General features: G+C 36.8%; 1 protein-coding gene across 1 annotated transcript in view; it reads right to left on the bottom strand.

Moving 5' to 3' along the window:
- LOC145677045 (uncharacterized) overlaps window positions 1–23,847 on the bottom strand; it is a gene marked incomplete at both ends in the record, with an annotated part of 104,704 nt that overhangs the window by 43,230 nt on the left and 37,627 nt on the right. The window contains one exon of the mRNA XM_081747739.1: window positions 8,953–9,111. Coding sequence (XP_081603865.1) covers window positions 8,953–9,111 — 159 coding nt within the window. The remainder of the gene's footprint in view (window positions 1–8,952; window positions 9,112–23,847) is intronic.

The following is a 23,847-nucleotide window of genomic DNA, read 5'->3' as shown; positions in this document are numbered from 1 at the left end:
ATAATAAACTTAATCTTTGTTTAATCTATTTTTTAAAATTAGTCAATTTGTTGAGTCTGTACTGTACGTTCAATTGTACTGTACGTGTCTGCACGTTCAACTGTATGTTTGTGCGGTTGTGGTTTTTGTCTCACGCTTTGCTGTTTTTTTTTAAAGTAATTTATAGCTATATTGTTTTAATTGATAATTTCTTGACTTGCAATTTTACGGCATTAACTTGGATGAATTTTGGCGTCAATTATTTCAATTCCTGATCGTTGGAGTTTATATGGAAAGATTCAATATTTCTAATAACTTTTTCTTTCCAGATATTTTTTGGTTGTATTAATTTTGATGTGCCGTGAAACTTGGTCTCGTAAAAATTGTGCTAGTTAAATCTTTTTATTCTCCAGCAGTCAGTTCCTTAGTTGTTAACAATATTGAATCTTGAAAGAGGCCTACTCAAATGTTTACAGATGAATTAATTAGAGAATTTTACGAAAAAATTAATTCAAATTTCAACTCATACGGATTGTAATACTTATTATATGTAATCTTATTGAATTATTATATCTTTCACGTTCAACTGTATGTTTGTGCGGTTGTGGTTTTTGCCTCACGCTTTTCTGTTTTTTTTTTTTCTTTTTGAAGTAATTTATAGCTATACTGTTCTAATTGATAATTTCTTGACTTGCAATTTTACGGCATTAACTTGGATGAATTTTGGCGTCAATTATTTCAATTCCTGATCGTTGGAGTTTATATGGAAAGATTCAATATTTCTAATAACATGTTTTTTCCAGATATTTTTTGGTTGTGTTAATTTTGATGTGTCGTGAAACTTTGTCTCGTAAAAATTGTGCTAGTTAAATCTTTTTATTCTCCAGCAGTCAGTTCCTTAGTTGTTAACAATATTGAATCTTGAAAGAAGCTTACTCAAATGTTTACAGATGAATTAAGTAGAGAACTTTACGAAAGAATTAGTTCAAATTGTAACTCATACGGATTGTTTAGGAATTTTTTGTAATACTTGTTATATGTAATCTTATTGAATTTGATGAGACAAATCAGGATAATTAATCATATTTAATTAGTGTATGGCTTAGTTTTCGTCATTGCATTAAATTGAAGCAGTTTGGAAATTGTTTGTTGTTTAGGGAAAATTCTTAGATAAAGCAAATGAGAATATTAGTAGACTTTACATCGAGAAAGAATACGATATATTTTGTCATTTTTTATTATTAAGATTATAAATATAAAAGTTGAGAAACTCATTAATTTTTTTTTATGATGAGACCATTAAAATCAATTTTCAAAGTACTTATTGCGTCATCGGATTTACTATATAGAAAAATATTGTTCATACTGTGTATTTGTGTTATTCTAACGAAATAGAACACATACACCGCCACTGATTTTTTAAATAAAGTTATGGAAAAATTGAATATATATATATATATAAATATATATATACATATATATATATATATATATATATATATATATATATATATATATATATATATATATATATATATATATATATATATATATATATATATATATATATTGTTAATTTCCATTTTGTGTGAATGATTGGAAATATTGGATCGACAATCGGCGTGGAGAATTGAACGAGACGATCTGGTCTACCCTGCTAGTCCCTTCTGTCGGGCTTCACTACCTTAGCTCGAATTGACAATTTTTTATATTTATTATTATTATTATTATTATTTGGATAACTCTCGATTCGAGTAAGACCTGATCGGGTGAGACGGAGAGGGACGGTACAGTTTCCGCAATTCCCAACGCAAAAACTTAACATTAATATTTGGTCCATCCATAGAGACGTCTCAAGTGAAAGGCTGAAGCTTTCCTTTGAACACGACTAATAAATCTCTTACTGTAGGATGACTTAAGAACGTTGATCCAAACTATAATAGTAACCAAGAATCACCTCCCAGCTTCGAAGATAGATATGTCAACTAAGACGTACCTGGAAGATCAAAAATAGTCATCGGCATGGACGATCTTCTGCCAACGTTATGGAAGGCCATGGATTCCATCGCGGTTGAACTTGGTGGCCCAGCGAAGAAGTTATAAAGTGCAGTTTGCACCTTTACTAGGGATTTGAAGTGGCATCCTCTAAGGTGATTTTCCAAGGAATGGAAAAGGTGATAATCGGAAGGTGCAATCTTCTGGGAGTATGGCGGATGCAATAGTATTTTCCATGCAAGGCGTAAAATAGTGTACTGGGTTATTCTAGCCACGTGGGGCTTAGCGTTGTGCTGTAACAGAACGTCTTTGCGATTCAGGAATGCTGGCTCAGAGTTTTGAGTTTTTCTTCAACACGGCTCAACTGATCACAGTACGCAGTTACATTGATACTTAGACCAGCTGATAGCTGTTCCCGATGCACGATGCTGCGAGCAGTTCACCAAATACACAGCAGGACCTTCTTCTGGTGCAGTGCCGGTTTCGGCTGTTTAGGAACCGGTTCATGGAGTGCTAACCAATGATGATGGCGTCGCGGACCTTCGTACAGGACCCACTTCTCAACACATGTCAATACCCTGTCCAGAAAGGCTCCTTCCTCAAACGAGACAGCAAAGAAACATAGGTGTCTGCTCGCGTTGCCGTCTGGCCTGGAGTCAAAAATCATGTGGAACCCATCGACGCAACTTGTAGTGCTTCCGAAGTTGATGGAGGTGCTGCCGAATGGTTTCTAAACTCACACTGAATTGTAGTCCCAGTTCCTCATATGTCTGGCCACTGTTCGCCTCAATTGCTGCCTGAAGATCTTCATTTTGTACATGTATAGGTCTTCCGGCACGTGGTGCGTCTTCGGGTGTGTCGTCACCGTTCTTAAACTTGTTGAACCACCGCAGCATTGTCGGCGTAGTCACATCATCCTCACCAAAGGCCTCCAATATCTTCCGCCCCGCTGCAGCGGCGCTTAACCCGTTTGAAATCGTACAGCATACAAGCCCTTATGATGCTCTGTGGAGATCCTATGTTCACTCTGTCCTTCAGCAAGTTCACGGTGTAACTCAACTGCCACAACCAGGTAGTATGTTGGATATACCCACACTAACAACTGACCTCCGCCTTATCTCCATTCGCAAGTGTGAGGGCCAACTGAACTCAGACCTGCACAAAATTGATACAACTTCCTTGGTTACCTTTATACTTACTAACAACCTGCTCTTCCTTGTTACTCCAAAACTTAATTATAAAATAGATTTGTTCCTTTTGGCTTACTTTATTTGAGCTTCCATCAAACGAAATACTAAAACAATCGCTATTAGTTACATTTCCCATTACTTGTTTCAGGAAATAAGGTGCTACACCGTAAACGATACAGCATGCCAGTTTTGCCCTCACAACTGCGATCTCCTTGGCTATGTGACTTTCGGTAAACATAATGGGGAAAATGTTATTTAGCCAGCTGAAGAAAGTGATAAATGAACATAAACTGACTGCAAGAACCATAATATTTCTTCCTTCGTTGTTTTCTCCTTTGTAAGATATTTTAGCATTCCAAGGCATGTAATCTCAGTGGTCGGTCCAGAAACTGATGCTTTACACGTTTATTCCTGGGAATTATCACTACACACTGATGCAGGCATCACTTCATTTCCTTGACACACGGTTTCGGCTTCTCTTTCTGAACCATGAACATCTCAATACCATATGATTTAGCATAACCCACAGCGATCATATGCTTTCTGCCGTTCATGTGCGTAACTAGTGCTAGTTTCCTTATGTTGTTAAGAAAAACAACTTTCAGATATTTTGCAGTAAAATGAAAATTCGTCAGACCTGCAAGGCAGAAGCCAGGAAGAGAACCCACTACTTTTAAGTCACCGAGAATTGAACGAACATAACTTACACTTGGAGGATGCCATAACGTGAGGTACATTAACATGTGAAAACACAAAGCACCGTTATATAAAAACTGAAATATAGACAATGGACATTTATTTATTTATTTTAAAGAAAAAGGAAAACCTTCAGAGGTAGCTGATTACGGAGAACATCTCCTTTCGCTCATGCGATTATTCTGACTAGTCGAAATTTGCAACTGAATTGTGGTCTGCTACTCGTGCGCTTAAAACAATGACCACTATGTTTGTACCCCACAAGTCGGTATAGGGAAAAATATCTGCGCTGCTCACTAGGGCAGAGGAAGATACGAGCATCTTTTTCAAATGTGTACGACCTTGCAAATATCTCAAAGTACCAGAACTTAAGGCTTCTTTTAAAAAAGAAAACTATTTGGCTATTTATTACCAATTATTTGAATATACCTGAATATCATTGGACAAAGTTGTAGTGTACTAATCTGAACCAGTCTGAGTTAATAAACCAGTATTCTCATGTTTGGGTCATCAATCGACCTTACGAAGCGAATTTTATTCATTTTTAAGAAAGAAAAAAAAAAATCAACAATATAAAAGCACAGTGATTTGATTGTAGAGTGCTAATTTCTTATATGCTACTTCGTCGTGGATTCGGTAGTTAGGAGTTTTGCGGGAAGCCCGATGAAATTAACACTAACACATTAAAATTCTTTACTGAGTTACACACAAGGACGCACAAATCTAAAATAATAATCATGTCTGTGAGCATTCTGAGAATACACTAGTGCTATTATCGAACAACTTTATCGTATCGAAATACTTTACGGTACTCAAAGAGAATAGCTGCAAAATCGTGTTTTCTTTTTTGACAGGCGACTTGTCCTCTAAATTTTAAAATTCTTTTAACCATTCCTACCTACTCACATTCTCTTCCATGTTTTGAATCCTCTTCGAATTGGATTTACGCTGATGATGGAAGAAAGATCTTCCGAAAACCCTACTTAATTTTTTTTTTTTTTTGAGTACAAGCCTTTTGTTTACGTTTCTTTCTACTGTCAATAATAATTAAAATTAACGCCCGGACAAAACTCTTAATTGAAAAAAAATTTAAAATTTGGAAGGCATATAGGATTTGTGACATAGGATACCACTAAGGAAAGAACATTTGGAAAGTCGATGGGGAAGGAAACTTGGTATTTGAACTCAAATTCGGTATGCTTGTATGTTTAGGTGCGGGGTCCTAGGACAGCTGAGTGGGGATAACAATTACTATAACAAAATGTTCATATCTGGGGACCAGGGAAGGTAAGAGACATGAAACTTGGTATCTGAACTGGAATTCGATATGGATGAAGATTTTTGAGGTGCGAAGCCGTAGACTGAGTAAACACAGGGTCTGGCGGGTGAAGCTCCCAGCTAGCAGAATATTAATATAATATACAAAAGTAAACATACGTAACCTTATATTTTTCCAGAAAATTTTAAGAATTCCCTGACTTTTCCAGTCACTTTGAAATTCCTTGAGATCTCCACGTGCGCAAGAACCATAGACATGCTCAATTCCCAGAACAGCCACATGTGGGCTGTGAATAATCTTCATGCATCCCTTGTGCAACTCCACTGTCTCGTGTGGTATAATAAATGATTGCCTGGTTGGACCTTACTTGACAGGAACGTTACACATGCATTTGCAGCTCAGTGTCAGTACTATATTAGACGCGTACAATGTACCGAAATACGCTGTTATCGAATTCTGACAGAATAAGGATGGTGTATGTGAAGGTGGTTCCAAAATTGTTTTAGGATGGGAAGGTATAGCGTGTACACGTCTCGCGTGAATTGTCGGGCGGAAAGTGAGACTCAGTTTTTAGACAATGTGGCAACTAGCGACGAGATATGCGTGTGTGAATACTACTCACAATCAGAAAAGATGAACTTCAGAGTGGCACACAAAGGCATCTTCTCGCTTAAAAATAGCTCGCGTGAGCAGATCGAAAGTGCAAACAACGCTCATTCTCTTTTTCGATGCAAATAGTAAATCTATAATCAGTTCGTGTCTGTGGGACAGACAGTCAACCGTCAGTACTACGTACACGTCCGCGAACTGCTGCGGCAAAGGGTCCGACGCGTCGAAAAAAGATTGCGAAAGCCTAACAACGCACACTACAACAACATCGTTCTCTTACATGAGTTCTTCGCCAAGTACAACATATCAAAGCTGCCTCTACCGCCGTACGGCGCGGACTTGGCACTGCTAGATCTTGATCACAAGCTAGAGGAGCTTGACGGTTCACCATTTTCGACGCGCTGTTTGAAGAAGTTTTCATCGCCGACTTCCAGAAAACGTACTGGGAAAGGCAACAACGCTGGCACGGGTGTGTCGATGAAATAATTATTATTTTGAAGAATTTTTATTTGAAACAAATTTGGTTTTCTGAATTTTTTCTCATCACGTTTGGTACACACCTGTCATGTGTTTGTATGTTGGAAGATGAGAACTCAGCAGAACTTCTGACTAACAAGATTTTACAGTTATGCTCAATCGAACACACACACTTCTTTTATCACCTAATATTCTTCGTGTCTTGATCTCTGTTCAGGAAAAGAAAAACATTTCTATAATTAGAAAAATATATTAATTTATTATCATTCGTCTTTGGGAGGATATCCAGATGATAAATTAAAAATTAGAATTTCGAATTTTAAATTGGAGTCATTAAAATGAGAAAACTGGAGCCAAAAATATAAGTTTGAAAACAAAAGTCCTATGCAGAATCTTCTCTAGTGGAGACTAAAACAACATGACGGACCTGACTATATTATAAGAATATTGTGCTCAATAACGATGAAAGGAAAATTAAATACAAGGAAGAGTAAAGTATCAAGAAACGAGTGTGATTTAACATACAGAAAAACTAAATCACATTATGCTTCTTCCGCGTAAAAGAGTTCTTTGTAAAGATCAAACAATACCACTGAACGGAAAATATCCAAATTAAGAAACAGACCAGATTTAAACGAAATGATAATTCACCCATACAGAATTATAATTGTGGTTTCCCAAGAACGCCAATTTATCATCACTAAAATACAAGCCAAACTGTATGATATTATCCCCTTTTTGTACAGTTAAGCTGAAAAACATTACCGACTTGTCTTTTAAAAATCTGTTCTCTAAATTAAGCAATTTGATGGTACTGGTACCAGTTAGTAGGGGAATCTTGCTTAGACGATCTTAAGTTACATTTTTTTAATCTACAAATCACAGTATAACCCTTTAACGATATAGGGGAAAGTTATCAAGCTTCTTCTAATTAAGAACATTAAAATTACATTTGGATAATTTTAAGAGATCTTTCGTAAATTGTACTATTTGATAAAATAAGAAAAGCTATTTTATGTTATAATTTGAATATATGGTAACTCAACGAATTTTAATTACTGTTATTATAATACAATGCGATCAAAAGTGAATTAAGCTGTTCGGACGTTGGCTTTCAGTATGGTACTTACGTCGTTGGAAGATGATTATGTAATAACTGTCTTATCTGTAGTTCTATTATGTAATAACTGTCTTATCTGTAGTTCTATCTTATAGTTTTAAACATACAAGTATATTTAGCGAAGACTATTGTGCCACGTATTATGCTAGGCAATTAAAATACGCTAAAGAAATTTCTGCAGCTGCAATTCCGAGTCACTCACAAAGCTACTGAAAATTCGTACTTTTTACAGTAAGTACAATAATCACGTCTGAGAAGCAACTTACACTATCGTCTTCAAACGTATTTCCAGTATTGTCTGTCCAGGATCTTATACAATGATATGCAACACCCTCTTTAAGAAAAGAAAACGAACTATCCAAGAAAACAAAATTATATTTCACAGAACGTGGAAGCAAATTATTCACGATTAAAAAATCATGCCACACCGAATAACTTGCAAACAAAACAGAACAAAAACTAAGCAGATGATCGTAGGTGCTATAAGAAAACTACTACAAAATAAGGCTTACTTAATATTCCTGAAACGGGTGAGAAATTTGTAAGAAAGCTTGACGATCCACTTGACTTTGATCTTGACACACCAGAAGTAGATTCTTCCTGCACGCACTGCTGAATATATATATTATCCTCACTTCTGGGTCGGTCTAGAAAAGGCTGTTTATCTGACATTAATGCATATGATTTGTGTATGTCTATGTCACGTTCAGCAGTTGAATCATGCACTAAATTGTCGACACTGAAACTCACAGACTTTGTTTCCGCTCTATGAATCGTATATGTAATATCGTAGATAGACTCGTCAAGAGACACAGCAGGAAAAACTTTTCTTGAGTTATAGTTAAAATCCTTCAACGATCCTGGAACTATATTTGGTGTTGATTTGAATGCTGCACTACTCCTTTTGAACTGGTAGTTATTATCCAAAGCAAGTCTAGAAAAGTGTTTAGCCAAAGCTGCAACTTTTCCGCAACTAAATCTAGCTGCGTCTGGAGATTTCCAAGATTTTGACATATCTACAACACTGTTGCTTACATCTAAGTTCAAAATTGTACTGCCAATAATCTTTGCTTTCTCGCAATTTACTTTGTTTACATTTAGAGGTGCACTTGCCCGAACTTGTCCAACATCTGCTGAAATCGTTGTAGAAAATAATGATGAGAAATTCGCACTTGCTTCCAATGTACATGACGAAGAACATGGAGATGTCGTCGTTGTACTATCGCCTTCAGTAGAAGGCATACGTATAAATTTCGAAGTACAAGTATTAGCATTTACGTTCAAATCCTTGCTTTCTGAATACTTTTGATCATTAAAATAGTGATGATCTGTCTCAGGCGAAAATGAAACACAATTATTTGATTCATCATCTGCTTTCCTCTCTTCATTAGACTGAGGTTCTGGGTATTCGGAAGTTAACAGATTTCTCTTACTTTCGTTGCAAATTGTACAATTTAACCGTCCATGTTGATTTGAATCTTTATGCAATGCTGATAAAACTGAACTATAATTACTTTTTCCGTTTCTACTTAGCTCAAGAGATGAAAAAGAGTGTGGTACTAATAATGTATTGTTAGTAACATAAGCAGAATCCTGAATATCCGCACCTGCAATGTTCACATTCAAGTTGTATCGAGAATTGCTGCTCGTCATGGATCCATTACGAGGCACCTTGCTCCAAATGGCAGAATTGTCTCTGTAGGCAGAGCGAAGGTTAGATAAAGAAGAACTAGAAGGCACACTCCCAACATGCTTCCTGGAACCCACTGTTTGAGAATAGAAAGCATAATGAGATATTTGGGAAATCGCTACAGAAAATATTAGTACACTCAACCACTAAAAAAGAATACATAAATATGTGAATTAAGAAAATACTTACTGTAATCTGCTACAATAAATAAACTGATGAAGCAGCACACGCTGAAGTGACCGCCATCATTATAACCAGAAAATTATTGCACAAGATGTCAATTGAGAGATTACTGTTAACAGCTCATATGATAAGAATACCGAGCAGAATGGCTGTGTATTAAAGTACTGTAAACTATAGTGTGTGCTGTGCAAAATTTATTGAACTCAAAAATATTACAAAAGTAAAACCTAAACACTATCCGGAAATTTAATGAGGGTGAGTATATTTCAATTTTCCCGGTTCTTGAGACTTGCTGCGGAAGATGAGATATCAGCAGAGAAATCTAGCAAAGGTGTGAGAATTCGGCGCGAACACGTAACACATACAGTTTACGTAAAAAGGTCCATTATTAACAACAGTGTTAGAAAACTACACGCAGGAAAACCTCAAGAGTTAGTGTGCATGTGAAATTCAAACGTATTTTGCGATTACAAAGCGCAGGTCCTACAAATCATTTATCAATCTGTAATTTTCAAGAAACGTTACATTTGTTCGTATGTAGTGCATACTCACAAGGTATTTTATCTGTGATCTTCGAAAACAAGCTTCAAAAATATTACTTAGGTACAAGAAAAATATTGCAGGGTGTCTACTAAAATTCCAAAATGAAATTTCGTGACTTTTTCGTGACCTTTTCTTTACGAAATCATAAAATTTCCTAATATTTTCAAGAGCGAATTTAGGTGCGAATTAAGCCGAATTTTCATCCATGGGATGGAAACGTACTTTGCTTGCGATTTTGCAGCGTCTAAAGCCGACCATAGACATTTTTGGTGGTGAACTTTGACATTTTATACAACAAAATTTTTCAATCTGTACTTACATTTGAACTGTTAAAAAAAATCGTGACCCAAAAGCTACATTTCATGACTTTTTCGTGACTTTCATGACCATTTTCTGATTTCGATGACTTGACATTCGTGACCGATAGACACCCTGATTTGTAACAATTCCCTGTATTTCAACATGCATAACAGAATAGCATAATAATAAAACTCAGTTAAACGTTGCCAAATTTACAGTATTTTGCAGAATGTGAACATTGACACGAGAATAGTGATACACTGGGAGTTACGTATAATCTTGGAATGTGAGAACTTGCATGCTTTGAAGACAATACGAAACAGCACTGATTTGAGATTTCTCAACGGATAACATTGTATACACGAGAAGTGAAAAGTAGTACTGCGAAAATATTGGTTATCCACATTGACATTATATGGCCCTGGAAAAATTTTCTTCTCGACCCCTTCTCAGATAAAATCTTCATTAATCGAAGAACTGCATGCAACAGATCAGTCAGTTCGAACTCATGCATCTTATATTCTCGGTATTTAGCATTCGCTTCTGATGGTTGGGATCTCTGGTATGATCCAAACACTATGTGAGTGGGTTTCTCCGGAGTTCTCCTGCAGGGGTCATTTGGAAAGAGCAAGTGGAGCAATTACACCTAACTTTGAAAGGTGAGTATTTTAAAACTGACTGAGAAAAATGGTTATCAGACGTAAGTCTAACAAGCAGACTGTCGATGAGGAGATGCAGAAATTTCTACGTCGGATAGAAGTATTATCAATTTCCACGACAAAGTGCGAACGGGGATTTCCCCTAATGAATTTACAGATGACTGATATTAGAAATATACTAAGTGCTCAAACATTGTCTAACTTGTTGTTCATCAATGTTAATGGCCACCGGTAGACAAGCTCAAAGTAGACGAGCTAGTTATTTCTTGAACATCATTCCGCTGCGGATGATTTACCACGAAAAGGTCCTGGAGGCCAACAGGATATAAACCCGATTTTAGATTTAAGGTGGCAAATTACGAGTTATGGAAAATGTATGTTACTAATGGCTTATTTGTGTTATTCAACTTTGTACCGAATTTTTAACAACTCTCTCCTTTCCTTTTTATAAACTAAAAGGTAAACTACTTTGAATACATATTCATAATAATTGCAATTATGCATATTTGTAACTTAAATTTCACGTGGTGTTTTAGTGATTACACAAATTACAATTATGAGCATACTTTATGGAGATGCTCTCACAGAGGGTACCCGAGTACCTTTATATGCTATAAAAAACTGATTTTTCACGTCTTTTGGAGAAAAATACTGTGAACTGAGAAATCATAACCTTTTCCTTATTGTACAAGGGTATTTTCTTGCGAATAGAAGTTTCTTTTGGAATGCGTTGAGAAATTAACACTTGCACGAATACCCTCTTAGTACAAGTATATTTTATTCACACACTAATTTCCCCCCACCTCGAAGTGCTTCAATTTCCTCACTGACAAACACTTTACCACTTTATATCGTAAAGGTCAGATCCACCGTTATTGTAACAGAGTGATGCTTGAGCGATTGACCGTAGAAATTCAAACTCTGATTAGTGACAATATCACAGTCCAGTAGAGAAGAGAACGTGGATCATGTGTCCGAGTTGATGACGATGGATTTTGGTGAATCAGACTAAGTGACAGGGGATGAGAGTGGTTCATGGTGGGTGGTGGGTCAGAGTGGGTCAAGTTTTCATTGACCTACGCCAACTCTGTTACAGTACCAAATCCACGACTATTAAATATCATGGATTGTTAAAATGATGGTATATAATTCAATATATATTTTAATACACCAAGTAGTACTAAAAGTAAAAAATATATATATTTTAGGAACATGTATTAACTGCTATCCAAATTATAGTATTTTGGAACTACAATACTTTTATTACAAGCAGATTATGGAATAGTTTTATGTATAAAAATTAAGAAAACCCTGACATAAGTAAAATAAACATTTTTTACAGTCCTTATGTAAGTAATTACATCAAAAGGAGTTTACGTGAGCACTTCGCAAATTCAATTGCAAGCTGGTCTAGATCTAGTGCACGCAGAATATCTTGGTTGTAAGCCAGAAAAACGAGGTCCGATTTTCTTTCATGTCTCATAGATAGACGTTGAGGTCGAAGGAGAGCTGTCAGATGTGAGAAGGAGTTTTCGACCGTGGACGTAGAAGACGGAATAATTAGAGCAGCTTATGTAAGCATCTTTAGGCCTGGGAATGCCTCGCCATATTTTCCAATTTGTTTTGTGAGCTCTTCCAGAGATGATGTCTTTTTGATCAGTCGATTTGCTAGATTATTTCCTGCTTCAAATTCTGAAGCACTTTGCAATGCAGGTCTTTGTACTTTACATCATCACACAGAGGTTTCAAATTTTCTTCACTTCTTTTCTCGCTCAATAAGTGGTGAATGGCACAATCACAGCTGTCCCTGTATCACTGAATCTGCTCCGAATTTCTTCGACGGAGATATCGAGAACTTCGAAGTAATCTTTTCAGCTCCTTCTCGTCTTCCTTTCCCTTCTCCAAATTTATGCCTTCCAAATCAACAATCGAATCAGCTAAGCGACTTGGGAGTGTGCATTTGCTTTTCAATGGTTGCTGAGTCGAAGTGTTTAAAGCATATGCCTTCATTGGATCGTGAAGGATATTTTCAAATATTTCTTCGTCTTGCCGGCAAGACCTAAGCTGTTCCGTTACCGATCCTATTAACTTCACAGCGGCATCAATGTCCAAATCTCTTCTTTGTAGCAGTGCGTTTGTTGGTTTTAGATATCGAAGAATCCTGAACAAGAGCTCAGGAAACAGAAAGTCTTAGTGGAGATCTGATGTAGTAAACCGGTAGCTTCAACTTTGATTGAGGCGCGTTCTTCACTGGAAGTTTGAATTGCCATCAGTGCGCTTAATATGTGAAACCTGTCGTCATGAATTACAATCACTGTGTCAAGATGTCCAGCCCAACGTTGTTCCAACAATCGCTTTAAACTCCTTCCTGCGTATTCTGCTGCAACGCGTCCTTTTCTGAAAAAGAAATATAGTTGTTGACAAATATCAAAGAACTCTTTCAGTTCAGGAATTGGGTCAATGGCTCTATAAATAACTAAATGTAATTGGTGATTGGAACAGTGAACAAACAAAATGTTCCTCTTCAAATCCTCAGACAAAATAGCTTGCACTCCATTTTTCTGTCCACTCATCATAGATGCTCCATCGTAGCACTGTGCTATTATCGTGTCGGTTTTGAATTCTACTTTTCTTAAACAATCTAAAATGGCGTTCTTCATGCTGGCAGCTCTTGTTTGTCCAACTTCAGTATAGCTACGCATCTTTCTTGCACTTTAAAATTCACAAGGTATCTAATTGCGACAGAAAAATCTTCGATTCGTTGTTTGTCTCTGGTTTCATCTGCAAGAAATTAACAAAATATCCTTTCGTTTGCTTCATTTACTATTTTCCTCTTAACAGATTCTGCCATGAAATGAATTATCTCATTCTGAATATCCGGACTAGCGTATGTTGCATTGGCAGGGATAGTTTTGACAATTTCTGCTAATTTCGTATCTTTAAGAATACTAAATTCAAACAAATTTAAGAACAAACCACTTGATTGTTTTCCGAGTTGCTCACACCCAGAATCTTCCCTGAAAGACAACTGATTCACATCCAAGAATTGAATAACTTCCATCACACTTTTAACATAGTAACTATTATTCACAATTACATCACTACACATCTTCTTCACGACCATTTCGCCCGAGTCCTCACGTTTTCGTTGCTCCAAGTAGCAAGCCACAGCGTGCCTATGAGTTTGAGAATTGGCGTGACGAGAGAATCCCTTATTTTTCACGGTTGCATGCTTCCAGTCTCTGAAACTATTCTGCACAAATGAGGGATCACTGTTTCTTGACGGATATTTCCGGCATGGGAAGCAAAAGGCAGCATCTAACATAACAGAACACTACAGCCAATCCCACATTTTGTACAATATTGGCCGAAATCGTCGAATTGAACCAGAAATGCTGGAACCTGGAAAATTTGCAAGATGTGGCTGAGCAGTTTTTGTATCGCCAAGGTCTGATACATTGTGGAAATCAACACCAACATGGTGGAAATCAGATGTTTGACGTTTAGTTTCTTCTTGACCTTCAACAGATGTTGATACAGGTGACCCTGCTTCTGAATTAGATTCATTTTCGATAACTTTTGCACCAAAAAATGAAGATGGATGCCTGCTTCATATTTATGGCGTTATAATAGTCAGTAGAGTAATTGGAAACGTCTGGCGAGGTACATTTACCTGTAGTTCATTTTCTACTGTTTTTGTTTCCTTCTGGAAATTCGCTAAGCACTCTGCTACTTCTTATTGCGCGCAATTATAATGGTGTGTGACAAAATCTTTTTAAAATAATAGGTTCGGTGTTCTGCTGCCGTCTTGATTTTTATCTCTGAGTGCATATAAGGAATTAACGTTCTCTTCATTCCGTATATTTATAAACAAATCATGAGACAAATGGTTCGGGGCCACTCAGAAAACACAGTGAGCCGATGCAAACTGCTATTTAGAAACATATTACAATCATTGATTTATTTTCGTGGGTGCTCCCCGCAAAGACTCAAATCAAGTCGTGAAAAACAGTATTGTTGCCACTTTTACAATAAACAAAACTTCCGAATTCCCCACTGATTTTTCTGTATTTTAAAGGCGCATGTACGTTTTCTCCAGACATCACAGTTTCGGTACCAGTTTCATATATGAGATATGCGTTTTCCTTGCACTGTAAGGAACATGGGCATGTTGCATGTTTTACACGTTAATTACAGGCACACGTGGGACGTGTACTGTCAAGTCGGCAAAACAAATGTTTTTTTTATCTGCAATGTTACACATGCACAAGCCAGGCACTCACATTCATGTAACATAGCCTGTTTTCGGGTCAATTTTCATATGGGTATTCTTTGGAAGGGCATCTTGTCCAACGCCTTGGATGCTTGTCGTGGTTGTGATTCTTCAAACTCTTGGAACGAGGAAAAGTAATACATGGGAGATTATTGAGTATATCTAGTAATAAGAGTAACTGCTGTTTTTCGTAGAAATATACGCCACGTTCAATTTCATTTGTTAGTAGTAGTAAATGCGCGCTAAGTTCAATTTTATTTAGTAAATAAAATCACAAGATTCTTCTATTTGGGATTTGCTGAAACAATTTGAAACTTCTGGACGACGTCCTTTTTAATGCGGAAAAAAATATTTTAGAGCGGGCATTGCCCGCTCTAGTCCCTCCCTGGCTACGGGCCTGTATTTCAGCATGCATTTGTCCTACCAAATTGAAAATTGCTGGACGTCTCCAACTCATGCAGAGCTAAAACTTTGATCTCTCAACATTTTTTTCCTAAAACCACTTGAAGGGGTGAAATCAGGGTCTGCAGTAGCAACATTTTTCGACACTGAAACCATGTTTGGGAAGACGAAACAACTGACGTAGAAGTGGGAATTTGTGTGTGCATGTAGTCCGGGGTCATACGTTAATACACAAAAATTTACAGACCTGTAGCTGCTCCCAAAGGCCTGAAAAGAAAAATCGTAAAGTTGGGGAATTATGCCAAATTAGCACATTTCGCTGTCCAATATCTGCAATGGGCCTGGATAAAAAAATTGAAATTTTGGGAATAGTTAGTCCTTTAGTATACCATAACACACAACAAAGCACATTTTGTATTTTTGAGCAGAAGGGGGTCAAAGTATTAAGTAATGACATACTCTAGGAGGTGTTTTGTTTATAAAATCTTTTTTGGGCATTGAAAACATGTTTCGGAAGACGAAACAACTGACGTCGAGGTCTGAATTTGTGTGTGCACGTACTCCAAGGTCATAACGTTAATACACAAAATTTACAGATTTGTAGCTGCTTCCAAAGGCCTGAAAAAAAAAAAAAAAAAAAAAAAAAATCGTAAAATTGGGGAATTATGCCAATTAAGCAGATTTCACTGTCCAATATCTCCACTGGGCCTGAATAAAAGTATCTAACATTTTGGGAATATTTAGTCATTTAGTACATCATAACACACAATAAAGCGCGTTTCGTGTTTTTGAGCAGAAGGCGTCAAAGTATTAATCAATGACGTTTACATTCCGCAGTCAGTGTTTACAGCGAATAAGTGTTCACTGACTTGAGAATGTAGATCAAACGAAAGGACAACAGTCTCCTGCATGAGATAACAGTTAAAACAAGAATCAACACGATTGAGTATCATTGATATAGCAAGCAGCAAAAGCAAGGAGTACTTACGGACTTTCTGTCAAGGGTGCATTTTGACTTTCCTCGCCTTCTGCTGATAGCGGCATTCTTCTGCAGTGCTGCTGTGGATGAGATAAGTCAGTGTCACAATTAGAGGAAAGAAACGAGCTTGAGAGCCTTGACTGGACTAACCATTCATCCTACTTTATTTTACTTCACAATAACGAATTCCCAGTAGATTTTATGAACAAAACATCTCCTAGAGTATGACGTCATTAGTTAATACTTTGTTGTTGTTCTGCTCAAGAACACACAACACGCTTTGTTGTGTGTTATGGTAAACTAAACGTTCAAACTGTTATTGAAACCAGAAATTACAGTAAATTTTAACAACATCCGGATTTGGTAGAAAAAAATGAAATGAAATCTTTGAGTTTTATGTCACACGGTTATGCCGGTTAGGCTAAAGGAGACGGTGATGATGAGGAATCGATGAAATGGTGGAGTGAAGAAAGTGGGAGGAAACGGGAGAACCCCGAGAAAACCCACGAGCACGATGTTTGTCCACCACAAAGTCCACATGCCGCGAGCTGGGATCGAACCAGGACTCCAAGCACCGGAAATGAACGCTCTACCACTCAGCCACCGCCCTCCCCCGGTCTTGGTAGATTATTGTAGATATTCAAGATATGTTGTCTCTAGACTGATTCGTTTACGGGAACCGCTTCTCGCTAAAAGTTATCGGTTTTTCTATGGCGCCAAACGTTGAAACCGGAAATGGCTAATTTGAACAAATTTCAGTTTGAGTAGAAGTTTAGCAGGGGAAATGAAACCTATTCTTTGGACGAATAACTAATTGCAGAAGACCGCATCTTGAAGCATTTACTGTTTCTATTCTACGGAAATCGGTATTAAAAACGGAAATAAGTTTTAACCACTTACGGTTTTGGCAGAGTATTTTGGATAATCATGATGTCTTCACACGAGAAATTCTCTGCAGAAAAATACTTTTCCCTGTATGACCGCTTGTGCTCAAGAACACACAACGTGCTTTGTTGTGTGTTATGGTATACTAAAGGACTAACTATTCCCAAAATTTCAGATTTTTATATTATATATATCCAGGCTCATTGGAGATATTGGACAGCGAAATGTGCTAAATTGGCACAATTCCCCAACTTTACGACTTTACACCTGGCCTTTGGGAGCAGCTAAAGGTTTGTAAATTTTTGAGTATTAACTTATGATCCTGGACTACATACACACACAAATTCAGACTTCTACGTCACTTGCTTCTCCTTCCCTAATATGTCTTCAATGTCGAAAAACGTTGCTACTGCAGACCCTGATTTCACCCCTTCAAGTGGATTTAGAAAAAAAAGTTAAGATATCCAAGTTTTAGCTCTGCAGGAGTTGGAGACGTCCAGCAATTTTCAATTTGGTAGGACAAATACATGTGGAGATATTCAAAACAACATAAACTCCTAAAATCGAAAAAAACGCAAAAGAGCGGCAGCCGTTGCGACGCCATGGGATGTTGTAAAAAATAATTAATTGTAGTTTTAAAGTACCCTGACGCAGGGTTGGCTGGTTTAAACTAAGGTAGTTTAAACCAGGTGTTAAAAAAAAAAAAAAAAAGTTTAAACCAAAAAAAAAAAAAAAAGAACGAAAAATGCTTTAAATCATGTGAACTACATGGTGACGTTTCCACATATCAAAACCATCTGCATTTGTTTTATCTCCTTTTCACCTTTTAATCAAGGTGTCCCATGTTCAATTCTCGGGCGAATCACAACCCTTCTTTCATGTGTAAACCAAGTAGCGGTTTGGATGTTACTTTAAAGCGAAAGTCTTCTTTATAACCTCGGTATTACATAAAGATGTTAAGCCTAAACATACGAAACGAAGCCAAATTGTATGTTTTTGCTTGCCTAAATGCTTGTTGTTTTATAAAGAAGCAAAGGTTGCCTAAATGTATTGACAGACATTGGCAAAATTTATCGACTGCATACGTAGCTTCCAACATTAACTTGGATTGGACTTCGTTTTAGTTTTGTTGAATGATATCTATATACTAAATTTGGAATTTAATACCTCAGTTTTAGCATACTGATTATGATACTTTGACCTTAGATTTTACATGCAAAACAATAACAGGATTTGCTTTGCATTTAAAGTAACAACAGGATTTTTCCAATGGCTAACGCGTGTTTCCCGATTTATATGCAATTCTGTATAATGGTTTCACTTGTGCAACTATTTATCTTTTTGTCCTGAAATGACTTTTGACAATTATATTAACAAGTATGCAAAGATCAGTACAGCGTATTTTTATCAGGAGTCCTTCGTGAGTGAGTCGGCAGACTCACTGCAATTGTGGCCAATTAGTCCCGGTTTCGAGTCCAAATGGAGGACAATCTCTCTGGAAATAAGCCGGGAAGCTGTTTGGATCCCGCTTTAAGCTTATAAGACCCCTTTCAGCATAACCCTGTTGTTGCATAATAACAGCAAGGCGAAACAAACTTATTTCTGTCGATATGTAATATAAATACAAAGAGCAAATTATTTAAACCAGAAAAACCTGGTTTAAACCAAAAAACCTTTTTTTTTGTTTTTTTTTTTGGGGGGGGGTTTTTTCAATAACAACCATGGATTTTGCCAACCCTGCCCTGACATAGGATAAACATTCATGAAAAAATTAGATTTTTTGGATGGTCGAGCGGCAATTTTTCTTTCTTCTCGACCACTTGCAAGGATTGACCCCACATTGTCTCAACCATTATATCATTGTGGCCTAGTTATATACCTACGATCATGTACAATCATCCTTCTTGGTGCTGTTTTCATTATTTCAATTCCAAGAGAAACCAGCAGGTTTCAGAAGCATAAAGAAAACAAAATTAATGAATTAAGATTACAGTTCGATAATTTTATTAGTTTTCTTCGGCAAAATTCAAACACACAAATTCACGTTTCACTGAATAGTAGTCCTCTCATGTGTACTGCAATAATACTAATACTACTACTATTAATACCAATAATAATAATAATAATAATAATAATAATAATAATAATATTGACATATGCCGACGACATGAAAGTTTTAAGGAAATTAAAACCCTTCATCATCAAGTTACGTTACAAGAGAATATTGAATCAGTTGTCAAGTGGTAAGAAAATATTTCTTTGCCTTTGAATATTACCAAAACTAAAGGTATAACTTTCTCAAGGAAAACTGATCTCCTTTTGTATAATTACGCAGTCGGTAAACAGAGAATCGATTTTGAAACCTATGTCAAGGATTTAGCGATAATTTTAGATAACAAGCTCTTATTTTGTAAACATTTACAGGTAATAACCAGCTTACTTTGTTAGATTTCGCCATGATACTTGTAGGATATACTAGTGGTGTATCAAGGTTTATTTTCAGACAGCTTGCGTCTGACTGGTGGCAGTAAAAAACTTAATTCCCGATTTTGAGGTGAAAAATTCGGAAATATTTCCCTTCCCCCCTCTATTATTTCCTTCTTGCTGGTTACATTGGAACAAACGTACAAGAGACTGGAGGAACATTGAACGCCTCCTCTTTGGCCTACAGAATGCACCATAAAAAGTTTCAATAGGATAATTAGAGAAACTGTAGCCTCGGCGTGTGTATATGTTGATTTTCGCTTCTGACAAGTAAACCTTACGTTTGGGTGAATCGAGTTGCTGACTGAGACACATACGAAAAAGTAGTACTAAATGTGGTCAGTATTTCAGTGAAGTTTTAGGTGCGAAGCTCCAGGGGTTTAGGAGATACAGCTACCAGAACATCACATAGAAGTACAGAATAGTCTTCATACAGTTGGAGGTAAAAGCTCTGTAAGACCTCTTGTAACGACAAAAGATGAATAACAAATATATGGGTACATATTAGGACTAGGGGGAAGTCATATAGTAAGGGTATACCTGACGGCGGCCATCTTGAAATCCGCCATTTTGAATTAAGTTTAAGTTTTTAAAATAGGAATAGGGTCATGTGATACATGATTTAAGGCGCAAATTTAATCAGAAGAACAATGGTGACGTTAATTTTGATTTACGCTAATTGGTAAAAAGTTACAGGGAAATTAAATATTGTTGCAGCATATGTATTAGTCCTTTACCCCACCTTTGTAAATTTTGTGTTAATGATAATAATTAAATAAAAAACAGATGAATAAATATTAGGTCTATGGTAAGAGTTGCCTTGATGGCGGCCATGTTCAAATCCGCCATTTTGAATCAGACAAAAGTTTTAAACAAAACGCATAACAGTGACACCTTATTAATAGCAAATTTTACCATAACTCCAATGGTATAACAATTTTTGCTTTATCATTAACCAGCACAAAATTAAATGGATCGCTCCTTACGACTACTGCTTTGACGGAATTGTTAACGACAAATGTGTCAAGTGTAACTCGATTGCCTTTGTCAGGTGTGCTCACTGTGAGCAGAGCATTTGTGCAAGTCATGCACTCTTTTCTGAACTACATATTGATTGTACTAATTGAGGACTTTTCTGGAAGAAAGACCCAAGTTCAATTATGACTCAATTCCACTTTGGTCATTTTTCCTTAAATTAGCAACTTGTTTATGCGATAACAAGTGCTGGTTAATGATAAAGCAAAAATGATTATACCGTTGGATTTATTGTAAAATTTGCTATTAATAAGGTGTCACTGTTATGCGTTTTGTTTAAAACTTTTGTCTGATTCAAAATGGCGGATTTGAACAGGGCCGCCATCAAGGCAGCTCTTACCATAGAATTAATATTTATCCATCTGCTTTTTATTTAATTATTATCATTAACACAAAATTTACAAGGTGGGGTAAAGGACTAATACATATGCTGCAACAATATTTAATTTCCCTGTAACTTTTTACCAATTGCGCGTAAATCAAAATTAACGTCACCATTGTTCTTCTGATTAAATTTGCGCCTTAAATCATGTATTACATGACCCTATTCCTATTTTAAAAACTTAGCCTTAATTCAAAATGGCGGATTTCAAGATGGCCGCCGTCAGGTATACCCTTACTATATGACTTCCCCCTAGTCCTAATATGTACCCATATATTTGCTATTCATCTTTTGTCGTTATTAGAGGTCTTACAGAGCGTTTACCTCCAACTGTATGAAGACTATTCTGTACTTCCATGTGATGTTCTGGTAGCTGTATCTCCTAAACCCCTGGAGCTTCGCACCTAAAACTTCACTGAAATACTGGCTACATTTAGTACTACTTTTTCATATGTGTCTCAGTCAGCAACTCGATTCACCCAAACGTAAGGTTTACTTGTGAGGCGTAAAGAGAGTCAAAATTTCGACAGAGAATTTTTTCTTTCTCTCTTTGTCTCGCAGCCAGCAACTTCTGATTTTCACTGTACCTTGTCAATACACCAAAGATTTTTAAGTGATTTGGACCCATGTGGCAACAGTGGTGCCAGCTACAACAAAATCTGGAAATTCAGTTTGGGATTTTTTTTTGTATATTTTTACCCCTACATTTCCCTCCCGTTGGCAATACTGCAATGTAACTTACACCAAAAAATAGCACATTCCCCCTTAGAAAAAAACAAGTCAACTATATCAATCGGGTAAACACATTTTGAGCAATAAGTCACTAACTGAAAATATAGGAAAACGCCAAAAATGACCTGGGTCCGAAAGGGTTCAACTTAAAACTAAGTAAGATATTTATACGGTCTATATATACCAAGTGTGCCGGTTAATAATTGTGAATTTTGTCGCTCGTGGAAGCAGGAAGCACAAGTTAGTTCACAGTCTCAACTGGAATGTCAGTGTGTTGCCAGTACTGTGCCTGTGAAAACACCCTTGAACCACTATCGAGTTAACGTGACAGTGTTTGGGTGTTTTAAACATGTCTAATTTCAAACCAAATAAGGAGCATGTGCGGCACGTACTGCTCTTCCTGTTCAATCAAAAGAAAAACGCAAGTGAAAGTCATCGTATCTTCGTAGAAACTTATAGTGACAATGTGCTAACGAAAGACTCATGTGTGCGGTGGTTTCGGCACTTTAAAAGTAATGATTTTGAAATGACAGACGAAGCTCGCCCGGGCGAACGGAAAAAATTTCAAGACGTCGAATTGAAATCACTGTTGGACGAAGATGCTACGCAAATTCATCATTAACTGGCAGAAAAGTTGAATGTTGGTCACCAAACCATATCTGATCGTCTGCATGCCATGGGGAAGATCCAGAAGGCAGGAAAATGGGTTCTACATCATCTCAACGATCGACAAATGGAAAAACGAAAAACGGTGTGTGAAGTGTTGCTTGCTCGTCATGAACGAAAGTCGTTCTTGCATCGGGTAGTGACAGGAGAGGAAAAATGGATCTACTTCTAGAACCCAAAGCGCAAAAAAGCATGGACTGATCCAGGGCAAACCTCCACATCGACCGCAAAACCGAACCGCTTCGGCAGGAAAACAATGCTGTGCATCTGGTGGAATCAGAAGTGTGTGGTATATCATGAGCTTCTGAAACCACGTGAAACAGTGAATATCGCTCGCTACAGTCAAACAACTGCTCTATTTGCACCAGGCATTACACGACAAGCGCCAAAGTGGGCTACACGACACGGAAAAGTGATTTTACACAAAGACAACGCCTCATCACACACAGCGAAAGACGTCAAAGACAATTTCTGCGCTGGGCTGGGAAGTATTGCCGCACCCGCCGTACTCACCGGATTTGGCCCCACCGGATTACAACTTATTTACATCGATGTCTCACGCACTTTTCCAGCAACACTTCCAGAATTACGATGTCGAAAAATGGTTTGAGGACTGGATCACATCAAAAAGTGAATGAGAGAGGACATCAATATCTACAATATTTTAATTTCCCATTTTCTATTTACAAAATAACTAAAATGAGAAAATGGTTCAACCGTTCAAAATGTATTTTTGAACATAGCACTTCGATCTACCTGGGTTTCATAATTTCATTTTCATTCATAGACTACCTTAAGTGAGAAGAGCGAATGGTAAAGGGTCCCCTCAAATATACTTTCCTAATATTTTCAATAAACTTAGTCTCCCTAAGCCAATAACGGGTACTTCAGCCGTGAATTACAAAAATAAAATATTGACCTTACCTGCTCTATCATTATTTTTTTTTTAAAAAAAAAGGAAAAAGAAAAAGAGCAACAGGAAATTAATTTTTCAACAATGTTTTTTATTATTATTATTTTTTTTTTATTTTAAAGCGTATAGTAAGGTCAAAAGAGAGCGTATTATTTATTTTAAAAGCAGAGTATCTTAAAAGCCCAAATATGATCATGTAACTGAGTATACATATTTCACATTGAGAACAGGTGGAAACGTATCCCTGCGTTTTAGAGAAGTCAGCTTTTAAGAAGGTGAATGTGAAATACCTAAGTTTTTCCTTCATGTTCAAATCAACGTAATAGGTCACATCTATTGAGAAATCTCTGAACTGATTGAAGTCAGATTTTTAAAC

This window comes from Thermobia domestica, unplaced genomic scaffold (genome assembly GCF_964235325.1).
Source record: "Thermobia domestica unplaced genomic scaffold, izTheDome1.hap1.1 HAP1_SCAFFOLD_564, whole genome shotgun sequence".
In the NCBI taxonomy this organism is placed as follows: Eukaryota; Metazoa; Arthropoda; class Insecta; order Zygentoma; family Lepismatidae; genus Thermobia; species Thermobia domestica.
Note: the sequence above shows the minus strand (reverse complement) of the source record. Positions and strands in the feature narration are given on the sequence as shown.